General features: G+C 46.3%; 1 protein-coding gene across 2 annotated transcripts in view; it reads right to left on the bottom strand.

Annotated features, from left to right (window-relative positions):
• Positions 1-589: 589 nt before the first annotated feature.
• Positions 590-21,062, bottom strand: part of LOC140729962 (endothelin-1) — an 88,504-nt gene continuing 68,031 nt past the window's right edge. The window contains exons 3-4 of one of the 2 annotated variants that reach the window (XM_073050140.1): positions 10,449-10,685; positions 590-724 (exon numbers count right to left, since the gene is read on the bottom strand). In XM_073050140.1, the coding sequence (XP_072906241.1) occupies positions 613-724; positions 10,449-10,685 (349 nt within the window). In that variant the 3' untranslated portion in view covers positions 590-612. The remainder of the gene's footprint in view (positions 725-10,448; positions 10,686-21,062) is intronic. The other variant, XM_073050141.1, reaches the window with a different exon arrangement.

Here is a 21,062-nt window from a genome sequence, read left to right as displayed (position 1 = left end):
AATCAACTTCTGTAGAAAAATTTGCCAAGAACAATCATGGTCATGGAAAGAGCATCGCCATCATACGACATGGCACAGAACGAACAGATTGAGAGCGCATTGTGTTGAAGTTTAAGGAAACGCAGGCTCCTTCTGTACTCTGAGAGGAGAAATGTCCTGTGCCTTTGGGAGCATTTGGATGAGGGAATAAGAACTGTCCATTCACAGTATTCCAAGCTGCAGTAGAGGTGGGGAGGGCTTGATGGAAGAGTTGGCCTTCTGTTCCTTGTCTATTCTGGGGGATGTTGGGATTGTTGTAACATTGTTCTATCTGGGTTATGTTAAAGTGCCAGTTATAGGGTGCTGCTGCATATCTGTAAAGACATCTCGGGCTCGGGTAAGGGGAGGGAGGTGAGAGGGGTAACAATAGTGCCAGAGACACGTCTGACCGAGGTGCAGGATCCTGGGAGATACTGCCTCATTGGACCAAGGTAACAGCCCCCGCCCCCACCATGCTGTCCCACTCCCTCCCACCATCTCTTCCCCCAACTCTGCAACAACCCCCCCGAACCCCAACCCCACCCCCCCACCACCCCATCAACTGTGCCATTCCAGTTTCAACAGGCTCTTCATTTATTCTTCCACATGCCACAAGTCCCCTTGCAGGGCAGCTTCACCCGTCGCTCTCCGCGCCCGCTTTCCCGCCAGCTTCCAGAGCATTCTGACTCTTGTGTCTCTGACGTGTCTGCAAAGCACAACAGAAGGCATCTCAGTTAGCAAGCAGAGCGCGGACCATTGTGGAATTCATTGTCACACACAGCTGTGGAGGCCGAGACATTGGGTATACTTAAAGCAGAGATTGACAGGTTCTTGATTAGTCAGGGCATCAATGGTTCTGGGGAGAAGGCAGCAGAATGGGGTTGAGAGGGATAATAAGTCAGCCATGACAGAATGGCGGACAAGACTCAATGGTCCGAATGGCCTAATTCTGCTTCTATGTCTTATAGTCTACTGCAGGCCCACCTGCATCTTCTGCATTGGCAAATCGCCTGGGCTTATGGGTAAAATGCATCTGTCTTTTCTCATCCAGGAACAAGAGACAAATCTCAGTGGGATGACATGCACTCCTGGGCAGTTTCCCCTTGCTACTTCTAGCCTGGTTTTAAACTTGAATAAGATAGTGATGCAAGACCACTGGAGAATAGAGTCATAGACTAAACAGCACAGAAAGCGGCCCTTCCGTAAAGCAGCTGGTTTAATCAAAGACTCCACCAGCCCCAGTCATTCCCTCTCCTCCCCTCTCCTATCTGGTTGAACTTACAATATAAAAATCTGGATGCTCACAGCGCCAGCTAAAGGGCATCTTCTACCCCACTGTTGTAGGACAACTATGTAGGTCCCTAGTACGAGAAAATGGACTCTTGACCTCACAACTTTCCTTGTTATGATTCTGCACTTGACTTTTTACCTGCACTGCACTTTCTCTGCAGCTGCCACGCTTCATTCTACATTCTGACATTGATTTGCCCTGCTCTACCTCAGTGCACTGTGTCATCATCTGATCTGTGTGAGCCGTCTGCAAGACAAGCTTTTCACTGCATCTCAGTACGAAAGACAATAGTGAACCAATTCCAGTCCCTCTGGTAGCTCATTCAGATACACAGCATCCACTGTGTCTCAGGTCTCTTTTAAATCTCTCCCTCCTCACCTTAAGCCTAGTTTCTGAATCCCCGACTCCAAGTAAAATACCATGTGGTTTCATCATAACGAATGAATGCACACCTGATAGAAACGTGTAAAATGACACGAGACATAGATAGGTATCTTTTCCCCAGGGTTGGAATGTCTAATACCAGGCAGCACGGTTTTAAAGTGAGAGGGGGAAGTTAAAAGGAGATAAGACCATAAGACATATGAGCAGCATTAGCTCCATTTGGCCCATTGAGTCTGCTCCTCCATTTGACCATGGCTGATTGATTTTCCCCCTCAAGCCCATTTTCATATCTGATATGTGTGACTCGCTTTTTTGTAACAGAAACACGAAGGGTGCTGGGGGGCTTGGAATGTGCTGCCAGGGTGGTGGTACAGGCTGACATGACAGAGGTTTTAAGACACAGAACAGAACAGGCACTTTGGCCCACAATGGTATGCCGAACCAATTAAATTAGTAATCAAATGAACTAATCTCTTCTGCTTACACAGTGTCCATATGCTTCCTTTTTCCTCACATTCACATCTCCATTGAAACATCTCTTAAGAATCTCTAATGTTTCTGCCTCTAGGCACTGACCACTCTGTTTAAATAAAACACTCCTCATGTTTCCTTTGAAATTGCCCCCTCTCAGCTCAAACGCATACCCTACATAAATGTGTAGGGAATGGAAGGATATGGATATTGTGTGGGAAGGGATGAGGCTTCCATATCTTCATTAAACTGACATAGCAATGCCAGTTTGTTCCTGTGATGTACTGATCGAGTAGGAGAAAGTAGGGAGAGCATAGAAAGAGATCTTTTGGTCTATCACATCCATGCTGAACAGCAGTCGCTTATGCCAACTAACCCCTCCTTGGCCTTTTCTGCTTGGATGTCCGGAGCTGTAGAGGAGGCTTGACCCAAATATAGAGCAATGGAGCTGACAGCAGTGATAACTTTAAGAAAATCTGCAAAATAAGAAGCCACGAGGGGCCACAAAACAAGAGAGAACAGATACTAGACGACAAGGTAATTAAAGGCTAGCAGCAACTGGTTGAGTCTGGCTGGTCTGATGAGTGAACAAGGACTGCGGATGAGAGCTGGGTTTAAATAGGATGCTGGCGATGAGTTAGAAATGAGTGGCTGGTGACTCCTGTTAGCTGGGTGGAGTCTGCATGTGCTGGCCTGACAGGATCCTTTCCCCCAACACACAGCTGGCTCCCGATGACCCACGATGATCTGGATGACCTCCTCGATGAGCAATGGACCCGAGGTGCAACTGCACGGCACCCAAGACCTCTCCTGCGGGTCATACCCTCCCCATTCAGTAAGGTACTGCACACCTCGTCCACAATGGTGCGAATCCATCCGTTAGTGAACCATCCTTGGTTCCATAGGTGCAGGCTCGGGAGGGTTGACAGTCCATGAACATGCTTAAGGCAGGGAACATGGAAGGTTGGTGTGATCCCAAGGGATGGTGGCAGCTGAAGACAAGTGACTGGGCTAATGTGATGCATAATCTTAAAGGGGCCAATAAAGAGTTTGCAGGATTCGATGAACATGGACAGACCTCAGGTGGACAGTAGTCCCCAGGCTGGAGTAGTCTGACTGAGCGCCGATAAACCTGGTGGCAGTTGGTGCGGTTAGCAGCTAGGATAGCCCTCCATGTCCTCTTTCAAAGATTCTGGCATCGGCATACCAAACCCCTGGCAGATGAGACCTACATGGTTGGATCCCCCGCGGTTGACAATGGAGATTGGTGGCAGGAAGCACTTTGAATGGGGACATACCTGGGGCCGAGGTGTGTAGCTTGTGCCACAGCTCAGCCCAGAGCAGATACTTCTTCCATGTGGAAGGGTTAGACTTCTCCACTTGCTGATTGGTTCTGTAACTGACCATTGGTCTGTGGATGATAGCCAGAGGACAGACTCACTGAGGTGCAAAGGAAGACTCACCAGAAGCTGGAGATGAATTGTGGGCCCCGGTTTGACACAATGTCCTGAGGGAACCCGCGGAGGTGAACTATGTATTGAAGAACCAGGCCCGCTGTCTCGGGGGCTGATGGAAGTTTGGGGAGGGCAGTGAAATGGGCCACTTTGGAGAACCAGCCCACCACACTCCTGATCACCGAAGCCTCACCATGGCAAACCCGTGATGAAATCCATGCCGATCTGGGACCATCACATCAGGGGATCAGTAGGGGCTGCACTGGTTGGAGGAATTAGACTTGAGCACATTGAGGGCAGACTAGTTGGAGGAATTTGATCACATTGAGAGCAGGCAGCGATGTACTGACATACACCTGTGATCAAGGTGAGCCCCCAGAACTGGTAGACAAATCCAGAGTCTGTCATGTGTCTGGTTGGCCATAGAGGGGTGAGGAGTGGGCCCACTGGAGTTCCTCAGAGTGCACGGTTGCCAGCACATACAGTTGTCAGGTGTGTCAGCCGGAGCAGGCACATGCTGTAGGCCTGGCAGATATGGTCCTCAAAATCCTTGACGATCGGGGAGAATATCTGTGAAGATGGAATAATGGGCTGTGGGGCGATCTCCATTTTTGTTGGGTTGAACTGTCATGACAGGGCATCTACTTTAGTGTTCTCGGAGCCGGGTCAGTAGGAGATGGTGAAGGTGAATTGCTCGAAGAAGGAGGAAGGTGAAGATGAATTGCTCAAAGAAGGAGGAAGGTGAAGATGAATTACTTGAAGAAGAGGGACCAGTTACCCTGATCTGTGTTGAATTGCTGGGTCTTTTAAATAGATATGAAGTTTTGATAATCAATCCAAATCAGGAAGGGCTCAGCTAATATCTCCATTTCTCCTAGGCCCATTTAGTGGCGAGTAGCCTCCCTGCTTCCTAGTCCATTATGGCACTGTATAGAGTTTAACTTGCATAAAGGAGAAGTTGCAAGGGTGTGTCTTTCCTCCCAGTCCTTGCTGGGAAAGCATTGCCTCAATGCAAACATCAAATGCATCTGCCTCTACCACAAAAGGTCCAGAGGGTTTTGAGAGGCAGAGAATTTGAGTGGTGGTACTGCTCAAAAGCATGATCTGCTACAACAGACCAGGTAACACACACAAAATGCTGCAGGAACTCAGCAGGCCAGGCAGTATCTATGGAAAAGAGTATTGTTGACATTTTGAGCCAAAAATGTTTCCAGCACCTGTGGATTCTCTCTTTGTTATTGTGAGGTAGGTGATTTGGTGAGGGAGATGAGAGGAGGAGTAATTTTGTTGCCGTTCCTGATGAAACAGCAGTTGGGAACAGAAGCTGGAGGAGCCCAAGAAGTGATGGAGCTGTTTGAGGGAGCATATTCAGGGCCATTCAGCCATGGTGCTCACTCTCTCTGGGTGACTGGTTATGCCTTGGGATGAAACAACGTAACCAAGGAAGGAAATGACTGGGGTGTGGAATTGGCATTTTTCTAACTTGCAGTACAGCTGGCTTTCAAAGGAATGCTGAAGTACTGAAGAGATGTGACTTTGGGAGACCCTTGAGAAGCCGACAACGTCAACAAGATAAATGAACACGGATCTGCGTCGCAAGTTTCAGAGAATCTCAATGAAGATCTGGAAAATGGCTGGAGGGTTGGAAAGACTGAAATGCATCTCCAAGTATTTGTAGTGGCCACTGGGTGTTATGAATGGCATCTTCCACTCACATCCCCTGGGGAATGTGGACCACAGTGCAGGGGCTCCTTAGATCCAGTTTGGTAAAGATCTGAGCCTCCCAGAGTACTTCGAATGCATTATCCATCAAGGGGACAGAGCTAGTGATTTTGTTACGATCACACTAGCTGATGCAGAGACAAAGACTCCCATCACTCGTTTCGACAAAAGAGAATCCAACATCGGCTGGAGACTGGAATGGGTGAACAAGACTCCGCTGTAGCACTTTGATGATGTACTCATTCATGGCCTGTGACTCAGGAGGGGAGTGGGAGAACAGGCAACCTCGGGGAGTGGTGGTGCCTCGGAGGAGGCTGATCGCACAGTTGTGTTGTCTGTAAGGTGGCAGGATGCTAGCCTCCCTCTCACTGAAGACGATGACAAAGTCATGTGGGAGTTTGATGAGGTCAAGGGTTTCCTCCTGCTCTACAGATTTATGGGGTACAGTCAGCTAAGTCTGCAGGCAAGTATTCCAGCAGATGGGTACCCAACTCAGCAGTGAACCGGATTGACCATCAATGTGAGGGTTGTCGGGGGTAGCCCAAGATGAGATGAGTGTTGGGTGAGTCAATCAGGAGGGACTGAGTGGACATGCAGCGCTCTCTGATAATCATGTACTCTGGCCATGTGCACGCTCTGATCATCCCAGATCCAAGGGATGTCCTTCAACGGCCATGGTGTGGAAGGGGGAGAGATAGACTCAGTAGGGAGTCAGAGCTGCACACACAGAGTCCGGTCCAGAAAGTTGCCTGCTGCGCAAAGCCCTCCAGAGTCTCCTGTGTGTGTAGAGCCATCAAGGTGTGGAGGAGGTCAGAGAGAGAGTGACTTGGGCTATGGTACTAGAATGAAGGACCAGGGGAGCTTATCAGATAGAAGGCCCCTTATGTGGGTGATCGGAGGCAGTAAGGGCACAAAGTTATTTCTCCACAGACGCTCACGCTCTTGGGAATTAAGGGCACTCTCCCAAACTGCTGGGGTTCTGGAGGTGTTTATGATGAGGGGCGTGAAGCCTGCAGCGGTTCTGGGAATGGACCAGGGGTTCTGGTGGTTGATCTGGGGGGTAGTTCCACAGGAAGCTTGTCAGTTCGGAGGGCCTGAGTTATGAGGATTTCAAGGTCAGTGGGCACCTCTTGGGCAGACAGCTCATCTTTCAAGTGCTCTGAGAGGCTGTGATGGTAACAGGCCAGCAGTGCTTCCACAATCCAGCTGCACCTCTGCCTGAATTCCATGGAGTTATCAGGTGAAGTATCTGATTCACTACCCCCTTACATTTTCTGGATGGTCTAAAACCCGGTGCATCTCAATGGTGAATTCCCCGTAGTTATTACAAATGGAGGTTCTGTTGGCCCAGTTAGTGGTGACCCAGTTCAGAGCTTACCCAGTCAAGAAGGAGATGTGGAAGGCAATCTTGGCTTGGTCTGCAGGATACAGGGATGACGGGAAATTGAACTGCAAGGCACACAAGGACAGGAATTTTGCTGGGATTCCGTCGTAGTGTTCAGCCACCAGAATCCAGGGCTCAGAGGGAGGAGGCTGACTGGAACTGGGTGGCTGTATCATGACGGAGAGTTGGAAGAGAGCGACAAGCAGGTGGTCAGTGGTTTCCTGGTACTTGTGTTGGCAGACAACTTCCTTTAGGCTAGCAAACTCTGCTGGGTCAATCGACAGTTCACCCATCCTGTCAGGAGCTGTCGAAGAGGCTTGACTCAAATGCAGAGCAGCAGAGACAACTTAGTGGTGATCGATAACTTTACTAATAAACTTCAAAACAACAAGCCACAATGGGCCACGAAACAAGAGAGAACGGCTACTAAACACCACAGGCAACAAGGTGACCGAAGGCTAGGAGAAACTGGCTGGTTCGATAGTGACCAAGGACTGTGAATGAGAGCTTGGTTTAAATAGGCTGTGGGTGATGATTAGGAACTGAATGGCAGGTGACTCCTGGTAGCTGGAAGGAGTCTGGGAGGAGACTGCATATTCAGGCTTGACACTGACTGTTTCCATGCGTACAGTTATCCAAAGATGGCAAAAAAATGTGTCTGGTAAATTGCTGGTGTGGAATGGTAGTTCTGTAGCACTCAGTTTGACTGATTGAGAACAGTTACTTCCCTTCAAACATTAGGAATCAGAATCAGGCTTATTATCACTAACATATGTTGTGAAATTTGATGTTTTGCAACAGCAGTACATAATCAAGAGATTACAATAAGAAACATTCACTCAGAAGCTACTTTATTGGATACCTCCTGTATGTGATAACGTGACCCCTGCGTGTACTCCGTAGTTTTTGCTGCTGTAGTCCATCCACTTCAGTGTTTGACATGTTGTGCATTCAGAGACACTCTGCCACACACAACTCTTGTAACGCGTGGTTACTTGAATAACAGTCGCCTCTTTGTCAGCTTGAACCAGTCTGGCCATTCTCCTCTGAACTTCCATTAACAAAACATTTTCACCTACAGATCTTCCCCTCACTGAATCTTTCTGTAAACTCTAGAGACTGTGTGTGTGTGAAAATCCCAGGAGCTCAGCAGTTTCTGAGATACTCAAACCACCCATCTGGCACCAACAATCATTCCACGGTCAAAGTCACTTAGATCACCTTCCCCATTCTGATGTTTGGTCTGAACAGCAACTGAACCTCTTGACCACGTCTGCATGCTTTTATGCATTGAGTTGCTGCCATACGATTGGCTGATTAGAACATAAGACCATAAGAAACAGAAGCAGGAGTAGACCATCTGGCCCGTTGAGCCTGCTCCGCCATTCAATAAGATCATGGCAGATCTAGCCATGGACTTATCTCCACCTACTTGCCTTTTCCCCATAACCTAATTCCCCAACTATGCAAAAATCTTAAATATTTACAATAAAGTACGTATGTACAGGTGTACCTAATAAAGTGGCCACTGAATAAATATTTGTCATATGTTATTGTTTGTTTGAATCAGATTCACCCTCCACGTCCTCTTCTCCAAGGAAAGCAAGATGAATTCTTGACCTCACAATCAACCTCGTTATGGGCCCTCGCACCTTATTGTCTGTCTGCACTGCACTTCCTGTGTAACTTGTCGCACAGGACATGTCCTCTTATTGGCACCCTACTGTCAGGGAGGAGGTATAGGAGTCTGAAGTCCTCCCTCAACCATTCAGGGACAGTGTCCTTCCCATTGTCAGCAGGTTTCTCGATGGTCCATGAATGCATGAACACTACCTCGTCGTTCATTTGTTTGGCCCATTTACTTCTTTTGAAATCCGCAGTAATTTTAATTCTTCATGCTGTACCACTGCCACAAAGCATCAGGTTTCACACAGTGATAATAAACCTGATTCTGATGCTGAGGTGACAATAATAAACCAGCTTACCAATTCACATCACACAATGGCAGATGGAATTTAATGCAGACAAGTGTGAGGTGTTGCATTTCAGTCGGACCAGCTAGGGTAGGTCTTACACAGTGAACTGCTGGGTACTTAGGAGTGCGGTAGAACAAAGGGATCAGGTCCACAATTCATTAAAAGTGGCATCACAGGTAGACAGGGTCAGAAAGAAAGCTTTTGGCACATTGGCCTTCTTAAATCAATGTACTGAGTACAGGAGGTGGGATGTTATGTTGAAGTTGTACAAGACGTTGCTGAGGCCTAATTTGGAATATTGTGTGCAGTTTTCGTCACCTACCTACAGGGAAGATGTAAATAAGGTTGAAAGAGTTCAGCAAAAATTTACCAAAATGTTGCTGGGTCTAGGGGACCTGAGTTATAAGGAAAGACTGAATAGGTTAGGACTTTATTCCTTGGAACATAGAAGATTGAGAGGAGATTTGCTGGAGGTATACAAATTATGAGGGGTCATAGATAGGATAAATACAAGCAGGTTTTCTCCACTGAGGTTGGGGAGACTACAACTAGACCTCATGGGATAAGGGTGAAAGGTGTGTAGTTTAAGGGTAACATGAGGGAAGCGTCTTCACTCAGAGCGTTGTGAGAGCGTGGAATGAGCTACCAATGCTAGTGATGCATGTGAGCTCGATTTCAACATCTAAGAGAAATTTGGATAAGTACATAGATGGTAGGGGTATGGAGGGATATAGTCCTAGTGTGGGTTGGTGGAAGTGTGCAGTTTAAATGGTTCAGCATGAGCTAGATGGGCTGAAGGGCCTGTTTCTGTACTGTGCTTTTCTATGACTCTATGTCTCCATCATGCTTTTTTTGTGAAAACTTCATTTATTTGACTCTCAATATGACTAGTTCTTTAATTAGTAAATCAAATTTTAACATAGTATTGACAATAACAATAGAGGAAGTGAAATATCTGAATTTGCAGAATTAAATATTGATTCTGGAAGACTGTAAATGAGCCCAGGCAGAAGATGGAGTGTTACTTATCAAACTCGTGTTGATTTACAACTGGTCAGTTCTGCTGCAGGTGATGCATCTTGGTATTTCTCTCCTTAAAGACACCACTTGCTTAATTATAGGAAGGATGTGGAAGCTTTGGAGAGGATGCATACGACTTTTACCAGGATGCTGCCTGGAGTAGAGAGCCTGTCTTATGAGGATAGGTTGTGCAAACAAGGGCCTTTTCTCTTTGGAGCGTATGAGGATGAGAGGTGATTTGATAGAGGTGTATATGTTTAGGAAAGGCAAACACAAAGAGTGGACTGCCAACACCTTTTTCCCAGGGCAGCAGAGGCCAAAACCAGAGGACACCTATTTTAGAGGGGGAGGCAGAGGAAAGTACAGGGGGAGGTTAGAAGTAAGATTTTCACACAGAAAATGGTGGATGTGCGGAATGGGCTGCCAGAGGTGGTGGTGGACACTGATACATTAGGAACATTCAAGAGACTCTTAGATAGGAATATGGATGATAGAAAGATTGAGGGTTATGCTGGAGGGAAGGATTAGATTGAGCTGGGCAGGACTTTGAGGACCGTAGGGCCAGCACTGTGCTGTAATGTTCCATGTTCAGTGTTCAATGTCTTATCCTCGATCTAATGGGCTTTTCCCACTGTCCAGACCTACACTGCATGACTTTTAACAGTAATCAAATAATTTACAAAGACCATAAACATGATACAGGCTTCCGGCTGAAACCTGCTCCGTACCGTGGCTCTCTGCTCACCAACCGACAGTAACTCTGGCACTCGGCGTCGCTGCTCTCAGCGCATAAACACCGCCTCAGTTCCCGCTTCCGGCTGAAACCTGCTCCGTACCGTGGCTCTCTGCTCACCGACCGACAGTAACTCTGGCACTCGGCGTCGCTGCTCTTAGCGCATAAACACCGCCTCAGTTCCCGCTTTCGGCGCATCACTGGGTGCCCCAGACCATACGGAACAACCTGCCTGCAAAGAAGAAGATGGTGGTTAGAGTTCACTATGCCAGGTGACTGCAGATTTTTGTCATGTATTCTCAGGTTGAGAACAACCATCAGACTGTAACATACAGGAGTAGAATCAGGCCATTCGGCCCATTGAGGTGGTCTACCATTCAATCTTGGCCAACCTCTTTTCCCAACCAACACATAAATTGCTGGAGGAACTCAGCAGGTCAGGCAGCAACTCTGGAGAGGGAACAAACAGTTGACGATTTGGGCTGAGACTCTTCATCAGGACTGGAAAGGAAGGGAATAAGATGGGTAAAGAGCTGGAAGGTGATAGGTGAAACCAGGTGAGGGGAAGTGGGTGGATCAGTGAGGGTTCCAGTCCTTAGCCCTGGACTACCTTTGACCTTTGAGCCTCTACCTTCCAACTTGCCGACTTTAGTCTTCCACCTTCGGCCTTCTACTTCCAGACTCATCACACTTTGGACTTTGACCTTCAGCTTTGCCCTCCGAACTTTGCTGACCTCTGGGTTGCTCCCACTTATCACCTCCCTACTTCTTACTTCATTCCCTCTCCCTCACCCACCCACTCTCCCCCTCGACTGGTTTCACCTGGCTTCACCTATCACCTGCCAGCATTTACTCCTTCCCCTTCCCCTCACTCTCTTATTTTGGCTTCTACTCCCTTTCAAGTCCCAATGAAGGCCTCGGCCAAAAACATTAACTGTTTACTCCTCTCTATAGATACTACCTGACCTCTTGAGTTCTTCCAGCATTTTGTGTGTGTTGCACTGGGTTTCCAGTATCTGCAGAACCTCCTGTGTTTCAGTATCCCAAAGAGTAAGGTTCATGCTCTGGCAATGTTCCTAATTGCACACTGCTTGTCAATTAGTCATGACCACACCACTCCCTGATGGAATACAAGAATCACAGAAACATTCAATTATTGGATAAACATGTTGAGACCCAGATCCAGATTTACAAATTTCACTCGCATTATTAACAGCTGCGGCATTTATGTTTGTTAATTGTACCAGAAATTAACAGCTAGTATCAATAATAGTGAACTAACTGTATCGAGTTCTGGAAGTATTCAGCAGGTCAGTCAGCAACTGTGATGAGAGAAACAGTTAATGCTTTAACTCCTGAAGTGATTTATGCAACACAAAACAGGCCCTTTGGCCCATTTAGTCCCTACTCACCAAGATTCCCATCCAAGCTAGTCCCATTTGAGCAAACACGAGGAAATCTGCAGATGCTGGAAATTCAAACAACAACACACACAAAATGCTGGTAGAACACAGCAGGCCAGGCAGCATCTGTAGGGAGAAGCGTTGTCGACATTTCGGGCCAAAACCCTTCTCTCGGCCCGAAACATCGACAGCACTTCTCCCTATAGATGCTGCCTGGCCTGCTGTGTTCTACCAGCATTTTGTGTGTGTTGTAGTCCCATTTGACTTCCTTTCACCCATATCCTTCTAAACCAGGGGTTCCCAACCTTTTTTATGCCATGGACGCCTTCCATTAACACAGGATCTGTGAATTCTGTTAAGGACCCCTGCAAATCATTCCTATCCATAAACCTGCCCAAGTAGCCTCTCAAAGTCCAACCCCGTGTCCCTGTCGTGAGAGGTGGGAATGGGTAGGGTCAGCCAACAAGGCTCATGTGATGCTGTATAAGCCAATTCCCTGTACAGTGGATGTCATGGATTGCGGAAGCACTGATGAATCCCAAGCATATATTGACTCCAGAGGATAATGGAGATGGGAGCCTATGCTCCACTGGGAGCTAAGGGCCCAAGAAAGCACCTATTCAAATACAGCATAGAACATAGAGCACTGCAATAGAGTATGATGGTGGAGAGCATACTCACTGGTTGCGTCATGGCATAATATGGAAACACTACCTCTGTTGTAACAGATGGTTATTTGAGTTACTGCCACCTTCCTGTCAGTTTGAACCAGTCTGGTCGTTCTCCTCTTACCCTTCTCATTAACAAAGCATTTTTGCCCACAGAACTGTGCACACGGGATGTTTTTTTTTGTATTTTGTGCCATTCTTTGTAAATTCTAGAGACTGTTGTGCGCGAAAATCCCAGGAGATCAGCATTTTTTGAAATACTCAGACCACCCTGTCTGGCACCAACAATCAGTCCAGTCAAACTCACTAAGGCCACATTTCTTCTCCATTCTATCTGAATAACAACAGAACCTCTTGACCATGTCTACATGTATTGAGTTGCTGCCACATGATAAGTTAATTAGATATTTACATTAATGAGCAGGTGTACCTAATAAAATGGGCATTGAGTGTATTTCTCAGTCATAACTTTAACAGAGACCACAGCTTGGGTTCAAAACAACATCTCAGGATGTTAGTGAAATACCTTTTCCCATCTCCTGCAATTAAGGAGTGATGAAGAAGCCATAAATCTTCAGTGACACAGGTCACATCGTGACTGCCATTAAGGTTCAATCCCTCTTTTTTTTGTTTCTTCAAGGATATCGGGTCTCTTCTCTGCTTTAAATCAACATCTCAACAGTGATAACTCAAAAGTGCCTGACTCAAAGATTCACCAGCTGAATACACAGATTTCTGAGCGCAGCCCTTCGGGAGAGTTTTGAACCTTTGCACGTCCTGATTATATCTGTCAACACTAAGAGAGCAGCGCATTGTTCCTATGATATCATTAGTCATGCAATGTGCTAAATTTCATCAGTTTTGTCTGTCTTTGAGGCAGGAAGGAATAATCTACGATCTCAGTGAAATAAATCCTGAACGCGATTGATAGAGTGGTCGCTCTTTCACCTACAGAGTCATTGCATTTAATTGACTTTATTACTTCCATCCTTCATATACTGTACATGAGGAGTAAAAATCTTTATGTTACGTCTCCATCTGAATGTGTAATGTCCAATTACCGTAATTTATACTAAATAGTATGAACAACAGTACAATCAATATAATATAAAAATACAGTTGTGTCAGCATGAATGAATCAGTCTGATGGCCTGGTGGAAGAAGCTGTCCCAGAGCCTGTTAGTCCCGGCTTTTAAGCTGTGGTACCACTTCCCAGATGGTAGCAGCTGGAATAGATTGTGGTTCGGGTGACTTGGGTCCCCAGTGATCCTATGGGCCCTTTTTACACACCTGTCTTTGTAAATGTCCTGAGTAGTGGGAAGTTCATAACTACAGATGCGCTGGGCTGTCTGCACCACTCTCTGCAGAGTCCTGCGATTGAGGGAAGTACAGTTCCCATACCAGGCAGTGATGCAGCCAATCAGGGTGCTCTCAATCATGCCCCTGTAGAAAGTCCTTGGAGTTACAAGTAACAGAAACAACCATTTGCCCCATCTGCTCACGCCACCAATATGCTCCTTCTAAGCTAATCCCAATTGCTAGTGTTTTGCCCATAATATTCTGAACATTTCCAGAACGGGGGAGTACAGCAGGGCACCAACGCACGAGGTTCTGCAGATACTGTAAACCCAGACCAACACACACACAAAATTGCTGAGGGAACTCAGTAGGTCAGGCAGCATCTATAGGGAGGAGTAAACAGTCAAAGTTTCAGGCCGAGTCCCTGCATCAGGACTGGAAAAGAAGGGGGACAGAAGCCAGAATAAGTAGTTGGGGGAAGTGGAAAGAGTACAAGCTGGAAAGCGATAGGTGAAGTCAGATGAGGGGGAAGGTAGGTGGGTGGGTGAGGGAAGATGAGGTAAGAAGCTGGAAGATGATAAATACTTCCAATCCATACACCTGCCCAACTGTCTTTAAACATGAAGAAATCTGCAGATGCTGGAAATTCAAACAACACACACAAAATGCTGGTGGAACACAGCAGGCCAGGCAGCATCTATAGGGAGAAGCGCTGTTGACGTTTCGGGCCGAGACCCTTCATCAGGACTAACTGAAAGGAAAGCTAGTAAGAGATTTGAAAGTAGTGGGGGGAGGGGGAAATGCGAAATGATAGGAGAAGACCGGAGGGGGTGGGATGAAGCTAAGAGCTGGAAAAGTGATTGGCGAAAGGGATACAGAGCTGGAGAAGGGAAAGGATCATGGGATGGGAGGCCTCGGGAGAAAGAAAGGGGGAGGGGGGAAGCACCAGAGGGAGATGGAGAACAGGCAAACAACTAAATATGTCAGGGATGGGGTAAGAACGGGAGGAGGGGCATTAACGGAAGTTAGAGAAGTCAATGTTCATGCCATCAGGTTGGAGGCTACCCAGCTGGTATATAAGGTGTTGTTCCTCCAACCTGAGTTTGGATTCATTTTGACTATAGAGGAGGCCATGGATAGACATATCAGAATGAGAATGGGACGTGGAATTAAAATATGTGGCCACTGGGAGATCCTGCTTTTTCTGGTAGACCGAGCGTAGGTGTTCAGCGAAACGGTCTCCCAGTCTGTGTCGGGTCTCACCAATATATAAAAGGCCACACCAGGAGCACCAGACACAGCATAGCACACCAGCCGACTCACAGGTGAAGTGTCGCCTCACCTGGAAGGACTGTCTGGGGCCCTGAATGGTGGTGAGGTGCACACACACGCACACACACACACACACACACACACACACACACACACACACACACACACACACACACACACACACACACACACACACACACACACACACACACACACACAGTACTGTGCAAAAATCTCACATACATATATATAGCTAAGGTGCCTGAGGCTTCTGCACAGTAATGCATTTGTGAACATGGAGCAGAAGGCAAGTTTGTAAATCCAAAATCCTGATGTTGGGAATGGTGAGGGTGCAGCACTGTGGAAGGAGTGTGGGACAGGCGGCAGAGAAAGAGTACAGGGGCAGACTCCCCCAGCCCTGAGACAACAGGCAAGGTAACTTGATTCTAAACAACTGGTTTATTGATCAGTACAGAATGTCTCTGGTGTTTCCTGCTCCCTCCCCTCTCCATTCCCCTTTTCTAACCATGATTCCCCTCTCCCTGGCCCCTTTCCCACTCTCAGTCCACAATAGAGACCCAGATCAGAATCAGGTTTATCATCACTCACATAGGCCATGAAATTTGTTTTTTTTTCTGGGGGGCAGCAGTACAGTGCAATACGTAAAATTACTACAGTACTGTGCAAAAATCTTGGGCACCCTAGCTATATATATATTTTAAAAAAAAAACAAATTTCATGGCCTATGTATATATATGTGCCTAACACTTTTGCACAGTACTGTATACACAGGGCCTATAAAAAGTATTCACCTCCCCTCCCCAGAAGTGAGCTAAATCAATTGCAAATATAAAACAAAAAATAATTGATTGCATAGTTATTTGCCTGTTTTAATATGACACACCAAATCGTCACTGGTGTAGCTAGATGGTTTTAGAAATCATATAATTAGTTAAATGGAGATCACCATGTGTAGTCAAGGTGTTTCAATTGACTGTAGTAAAAATACACCAGTATCTGGAAGGTCAACTGCTGGTGAGTCAGTATCCTGGCAAAAACGACACCATGAAGACAAAAGAACACTCCAAGCAACTCTGTGAAAAGGTTATTGAAAAGCACAAGCCAGGAGATGGATACAAAAACATTTTCAAGTCACTGAATATCCCTTGGAGAACAGTTAAGTCAATCATCAAGAAATAGAAATAATATGACACAGCTGTAAATCTGCCTTGAGTGGCCCATTCTCTGTCATCTGATGAAACCAAAATTGAGCTTTTTGTCCATCAGACTAAACAGTATGTTTGGCGTTAGCTAAACACTGCACATCATCAAAAACACACCATCCCTACCATGAAGCATGGTATGGCTGCATCATGCTGTGGGGATGCTTCATTGCAGCAGGCCCTAGAAGGCTGATGGAGGTAGAGGGTAAAATGAATGCAGTAAAATACAGGGAAATCCTGGAGGAAAACCTGATGCAATCAGCAAGAGACTTGGAACTTGGGAGAGGATTTGTTTTCCAGCAAGACATTGACTTGAAGCATAAAGCCAAAGCTACAGAGGAATGGCTTAAAAACAACGAAGTTAATGTCCTAGTCAGAGTCCAGAGCTCAATCTAATTGGGAATCTTGGCTGGACATGAAAAGGGCTGTTCACTCATTATCCCCATACAACCTGACAGAGCTTTAGCAGTTTTGTAAAGAAGAATGAGGAAAAATTTGCAGTGTCCAGATGTGCAAAGCTGATAGAAGCCTATCCACACAGACTCAAGGCTGTAATTGCTGCCAAAGGTGCATCTACTAAATACTGACTTGAAGGGGGTGAATACTAATGCAATGAATTATTTTGTGTTTAATAATTGCAATACATTTAGAACAATTTGTAGGAATTTATTTTCACTTGGACATGAAAGGATCTTTTCTATTGATCAGAGTCAAAAAGTTCAAACTAAATCCATTGTAATTCAATGTTGTAAACCAATGAAACATGAAAACTTCCAAGGCGGGGGGGGGGGGGGTGGTTTGAGTACTATTTATAGGCACTAATGTATATATCTTCATGTATATATATGTATATGAATATATCTTCTTGTGCAGCCATGAGCAGAGCCTCTGTGCTGTCCCTGAGCCGAGTGATTTCCATCCATTGGTAGGACTTTCTTGCGTCAGCCACCTCTGCCATCTGGCGATGGTACATCCTGTGCAGTGGCTTGTCCTGACGTGGCCTCTGGTCCTCTGACTCTGCTTCACCCACTTCCATTTCCATGTCCCCTGCCTGCTGTCTGAGGTTTCTCCTAGCAGGTCGTCCTTAGTATGTCTTCCTGACATACTCAGAAATGTTTCGCATTTCTTCCAGGACTGTGACCTTGACACTTCCAAGTCCCCGTCCTCTTTTATTCCAGTGGGTATACAATCGTTCAACATTGGACTTTCGGTTAGAAGATTCCAGGTCTTGATATCAACGGCCAGTGCACTATTGCAGCTGGGTATCTGTTGACTGGTAAGGCGAATGTGTTGATGGCTCTGATATTGTTCTTCCCATTCAGATGGCTTTTTAGGATCTCATTCTTTGGAGGTACTTGGTTGTTGCAGCCTTCCTTGTGTCCCCATCGTGGCTTCCATGCACCTGTAGGATCCCCAGGTATCCGTAGCTGTCCTGTACGTCTGGTTTGTGGCTGGAAACGGCAGGGCTGAGGGACGGCACAGAGGTATTGCTCATGACTGCACAAGACAGGCACTGAGCACAAGCGATAGAAGCAGGGGTCTGTCACACCAGACACGACCCAAGATACAGAAATCATCCAGCACATAGTAACAGGGTGCAAGATGCAGGCAGAGACAGCATACACTGAACAGCACAACCAAGTTGCAGGAATTGTACAGGAACACCTGCACTGAGTATGGATCGGACACTCCCCAGTCCAAATGGGAAACACCCGAGAAGGTAGTGGAGAATGACAGAGCTAAGGTCCAGTGGGACTTCCAAATACAGACTGATACGCAGGTACTGGCCAACCAGCCACACATTGTAATACTGGACAAGGAACAGAAGAAAGCAACAGTAATAGATGTGACAGTAGCATTAGGAAGAAAGAATATGAGAAGCTGGAGAAATACCAGGGCTTGAAAGAGCAGATAGAAAGGATGTGGAATGTTAAAGCCAGAGTAATCCCGGTGGGGACAGGAGCACTTGGAGCTGTGACACCTGAACTGGGAGAGTGTCTCCAATAAATCCCAGGAACAAACTCTGAGATCTCGGTCCAGAAGGGTGGACTACTAGAACAGCAAGAATACTGTGCCAAACAGCTAAGCTCACAGGCCTCTGTTGGGGACCTGAGATTGAGGGAAAAATACACATACACACCACCTATAAGGGGTGAGGAAAAAAAATGCACGCACGCACGCACGCACGCACGCACGCACGCACACACACACACACACACACACACAAACTATAAGATTTTCCTTCAGTCTCCTACGCTCTAACGAATGAAGTCCTAGTGTCCCCAATCTCTCCCTAAAACTCAGTCCCTCAAGAACTGGCAATGTAAGTCTCTGCTGCGCTCTTTCCAGTTTCATAACATCCTTGCTGTTCCAGCAGACCAAAGATGAATGGAATACTCCAAGTGTGACCTTACCCACACCCTGTACAGCTGTACCCTGACTTCTCAACTTCTGACCTCCTACCTGCCGATGTCCTGTTCATTCCAAAGCCTGTCTAGTTGTCTCTTAAATGTTGTTCCTGTTCCCACCTCCATCACTTCCTCTGGCAGCTTATTCCAGATACCAACTATACCTTGTCTGAAAAACTTATGACTCAACCTCCTATAAACCTGCTCCCTCTCGCCTTAAACCTGTGCCTTGTAGCATTAGACTGCCCTACCATAAGAACAGATTCATACCTTCTGGTCTAGCTGTGCCTCTGAAAATTTTATTATTTATTTATTTTATTTCTATTTATTTAGAGATATAGCATGATAACAGTGTCTTCCGGCCAAACAAGCATGTGCTTTCAAAGGAACACTGGGGACCCGAGTCACCCTAACCACAAACTGTTCCAGCTGCTACCATCCGGGAAACGGTACCGCAGCATAAAAGCCAGGACCCACAGACTCCAGGACAGCTTCTTCCACCAGGCCATCAGACTGATTAACTCATGCTGACACAACTGTATTTCTATGTTATATATTCTATTTATTATAAATTACTATAAATTACACATTGCACATTTAAACTGAGACATAATGTAATTAAAGATTTTTCCTCCTTGTGTATATGAAGGATGTAAGTAATAAATTCAATTCAATTCAATTGCACCCATGTGACCAATTAACCTACTAACCTGAGCGTGTGAGGAAACCCGTGCAGTCATGGGGAGAATGTACAGAAAGTGGAGGGATTTGAAGTTGGATCACTGGTGTTGGTAAATGTTACGCTGACTGCTACACTACCTTTCTGCCTCAAATGCTACTGTACTGCCCCTGTAAGCTTCCGTGCCACCCCAATATACTCTGCTATCATGTCACCTCTCAACTGCGTACACTCCAGGAGAAGGAGACCAGTTTCTCCGATCTCTCCTGCTCACTCATGCCCTCAAATGTAGGAAAGATCACTGTGAATCTCCTTGGCACCCTCTCTAGCTTAACCAGGCCTTGTCTATGGTGCAGTGACCAGAAATGCTCACAGCTGAGTCCAAATGCAGTCTCACCAATGAACTGTACAACTATAACATGCTGTCTCAACATCTCTTTCTCAGGACATTGGCAAATGAGGGGACAGATTCTGTATCCCATTTTCAGGAAACGACATAGTTGATTGGAGAGACTTGGACTGCGGGAGATGAGGAGAAATCTGTTTATGTATAGTATTGTGAATCTTCAGAGATTTACATCCCAGAGGACTTATTCAGGGCTGGGATCAATGGAATTTTAGTCCATAGGAGCATAATTAGGCCATTTAGCCCAAAAGATCTGCTCCACCATTTGATCATGGCTGATTTTGGACACCATCATAAGCATTGGACTGTGATAGTAGGAATGAGAGGCAGCTTCATAGAAATGCGTAAAATGGTGAGATGTATAGAGAAAATGGACAGTAATAGTCTTGTCCCCATGGCAGAGAAATCCAAAACACTGGTTTAGGGTGAAAGGGGAAAGATTTAACAGGGACCTGAGGAACACCAATACATGCAGTGAAATGCGTCATTTGCGTCAATGGCCAACACAGTCCAAAGCTGAGCTGGGGGTATCCCACAAGTGTTGTCATGCTTCCGGTGCCAACATAGCATGCTCACAACTTACAAACCCTAACCCATGTGTGTTTGGACTGTGGGAGAAAACTGGAACACCCGGAGGAAATACATAACTCACGGGGGGGAATGCAAAAACTCTTTACAGACAGTGGTGGGAATTGAACCCTGACCTTACTGCTGGCATGTACAGCACTACAAGAGCTTCTATGTTACTGTGCCACTGGGAATGATCAGAATCAGCATCATTGCTACTGGCAGAAGTCGCGTAACTTGTAGTTTTACAGAGGCAGGACAATGCAGGTAATCTTCGCCAATGGCTGTCTCCTTGTCGTGATGGAGAAGGTTATGAGTTTGAGATCCCAACAGCGGTGTTGTCTGGAGTTTGGTCATCTGGCACTTGGCTCCATGTAGGGTAAGGTCAAGGGGGAGGATCCAGACAAGGCCTCAACAGTGGAGCTGGCAGAAGATAATGACTCTTCAGTGGAACTGCTACAGTGAAGGGTCCCCAGATATGTTGCATTCCAAGGAACTGGATCCTGACCTTGATCTATGAAGGACTGTGTGGCGGCTGGCCATGAATTCCCCCACCCCACATTAAAGTCACACACAAGTATTCTTCATGAGGGGAATACACCCTAACATCCTGGTTATGTGGTCATCCCGGATCGGCTTCTACAGCCATTTGAGGACCAACCAATAAACAGCTCCTTTGGAATC

This window comes from Hemitrygon akajei, chromosome 7 (genome assembly GCF_048418815.1).
Source record: "Hemitrygon akajei chromosome 7, sHemAka1.3, whole genome shotgun sequence".
Classification (NCBI taxonomy): Eukaryota; Metazoa; Chordata; class Chondrichthyes; order Myliobatiformes; family Dasyatidae; genus Hemitrygon; species Hemitrygon akajei.
Note: the sequence above shows the minus strand (reverse complement) of the source record. Positions and strands in the feature narration are given on the sequence as shown.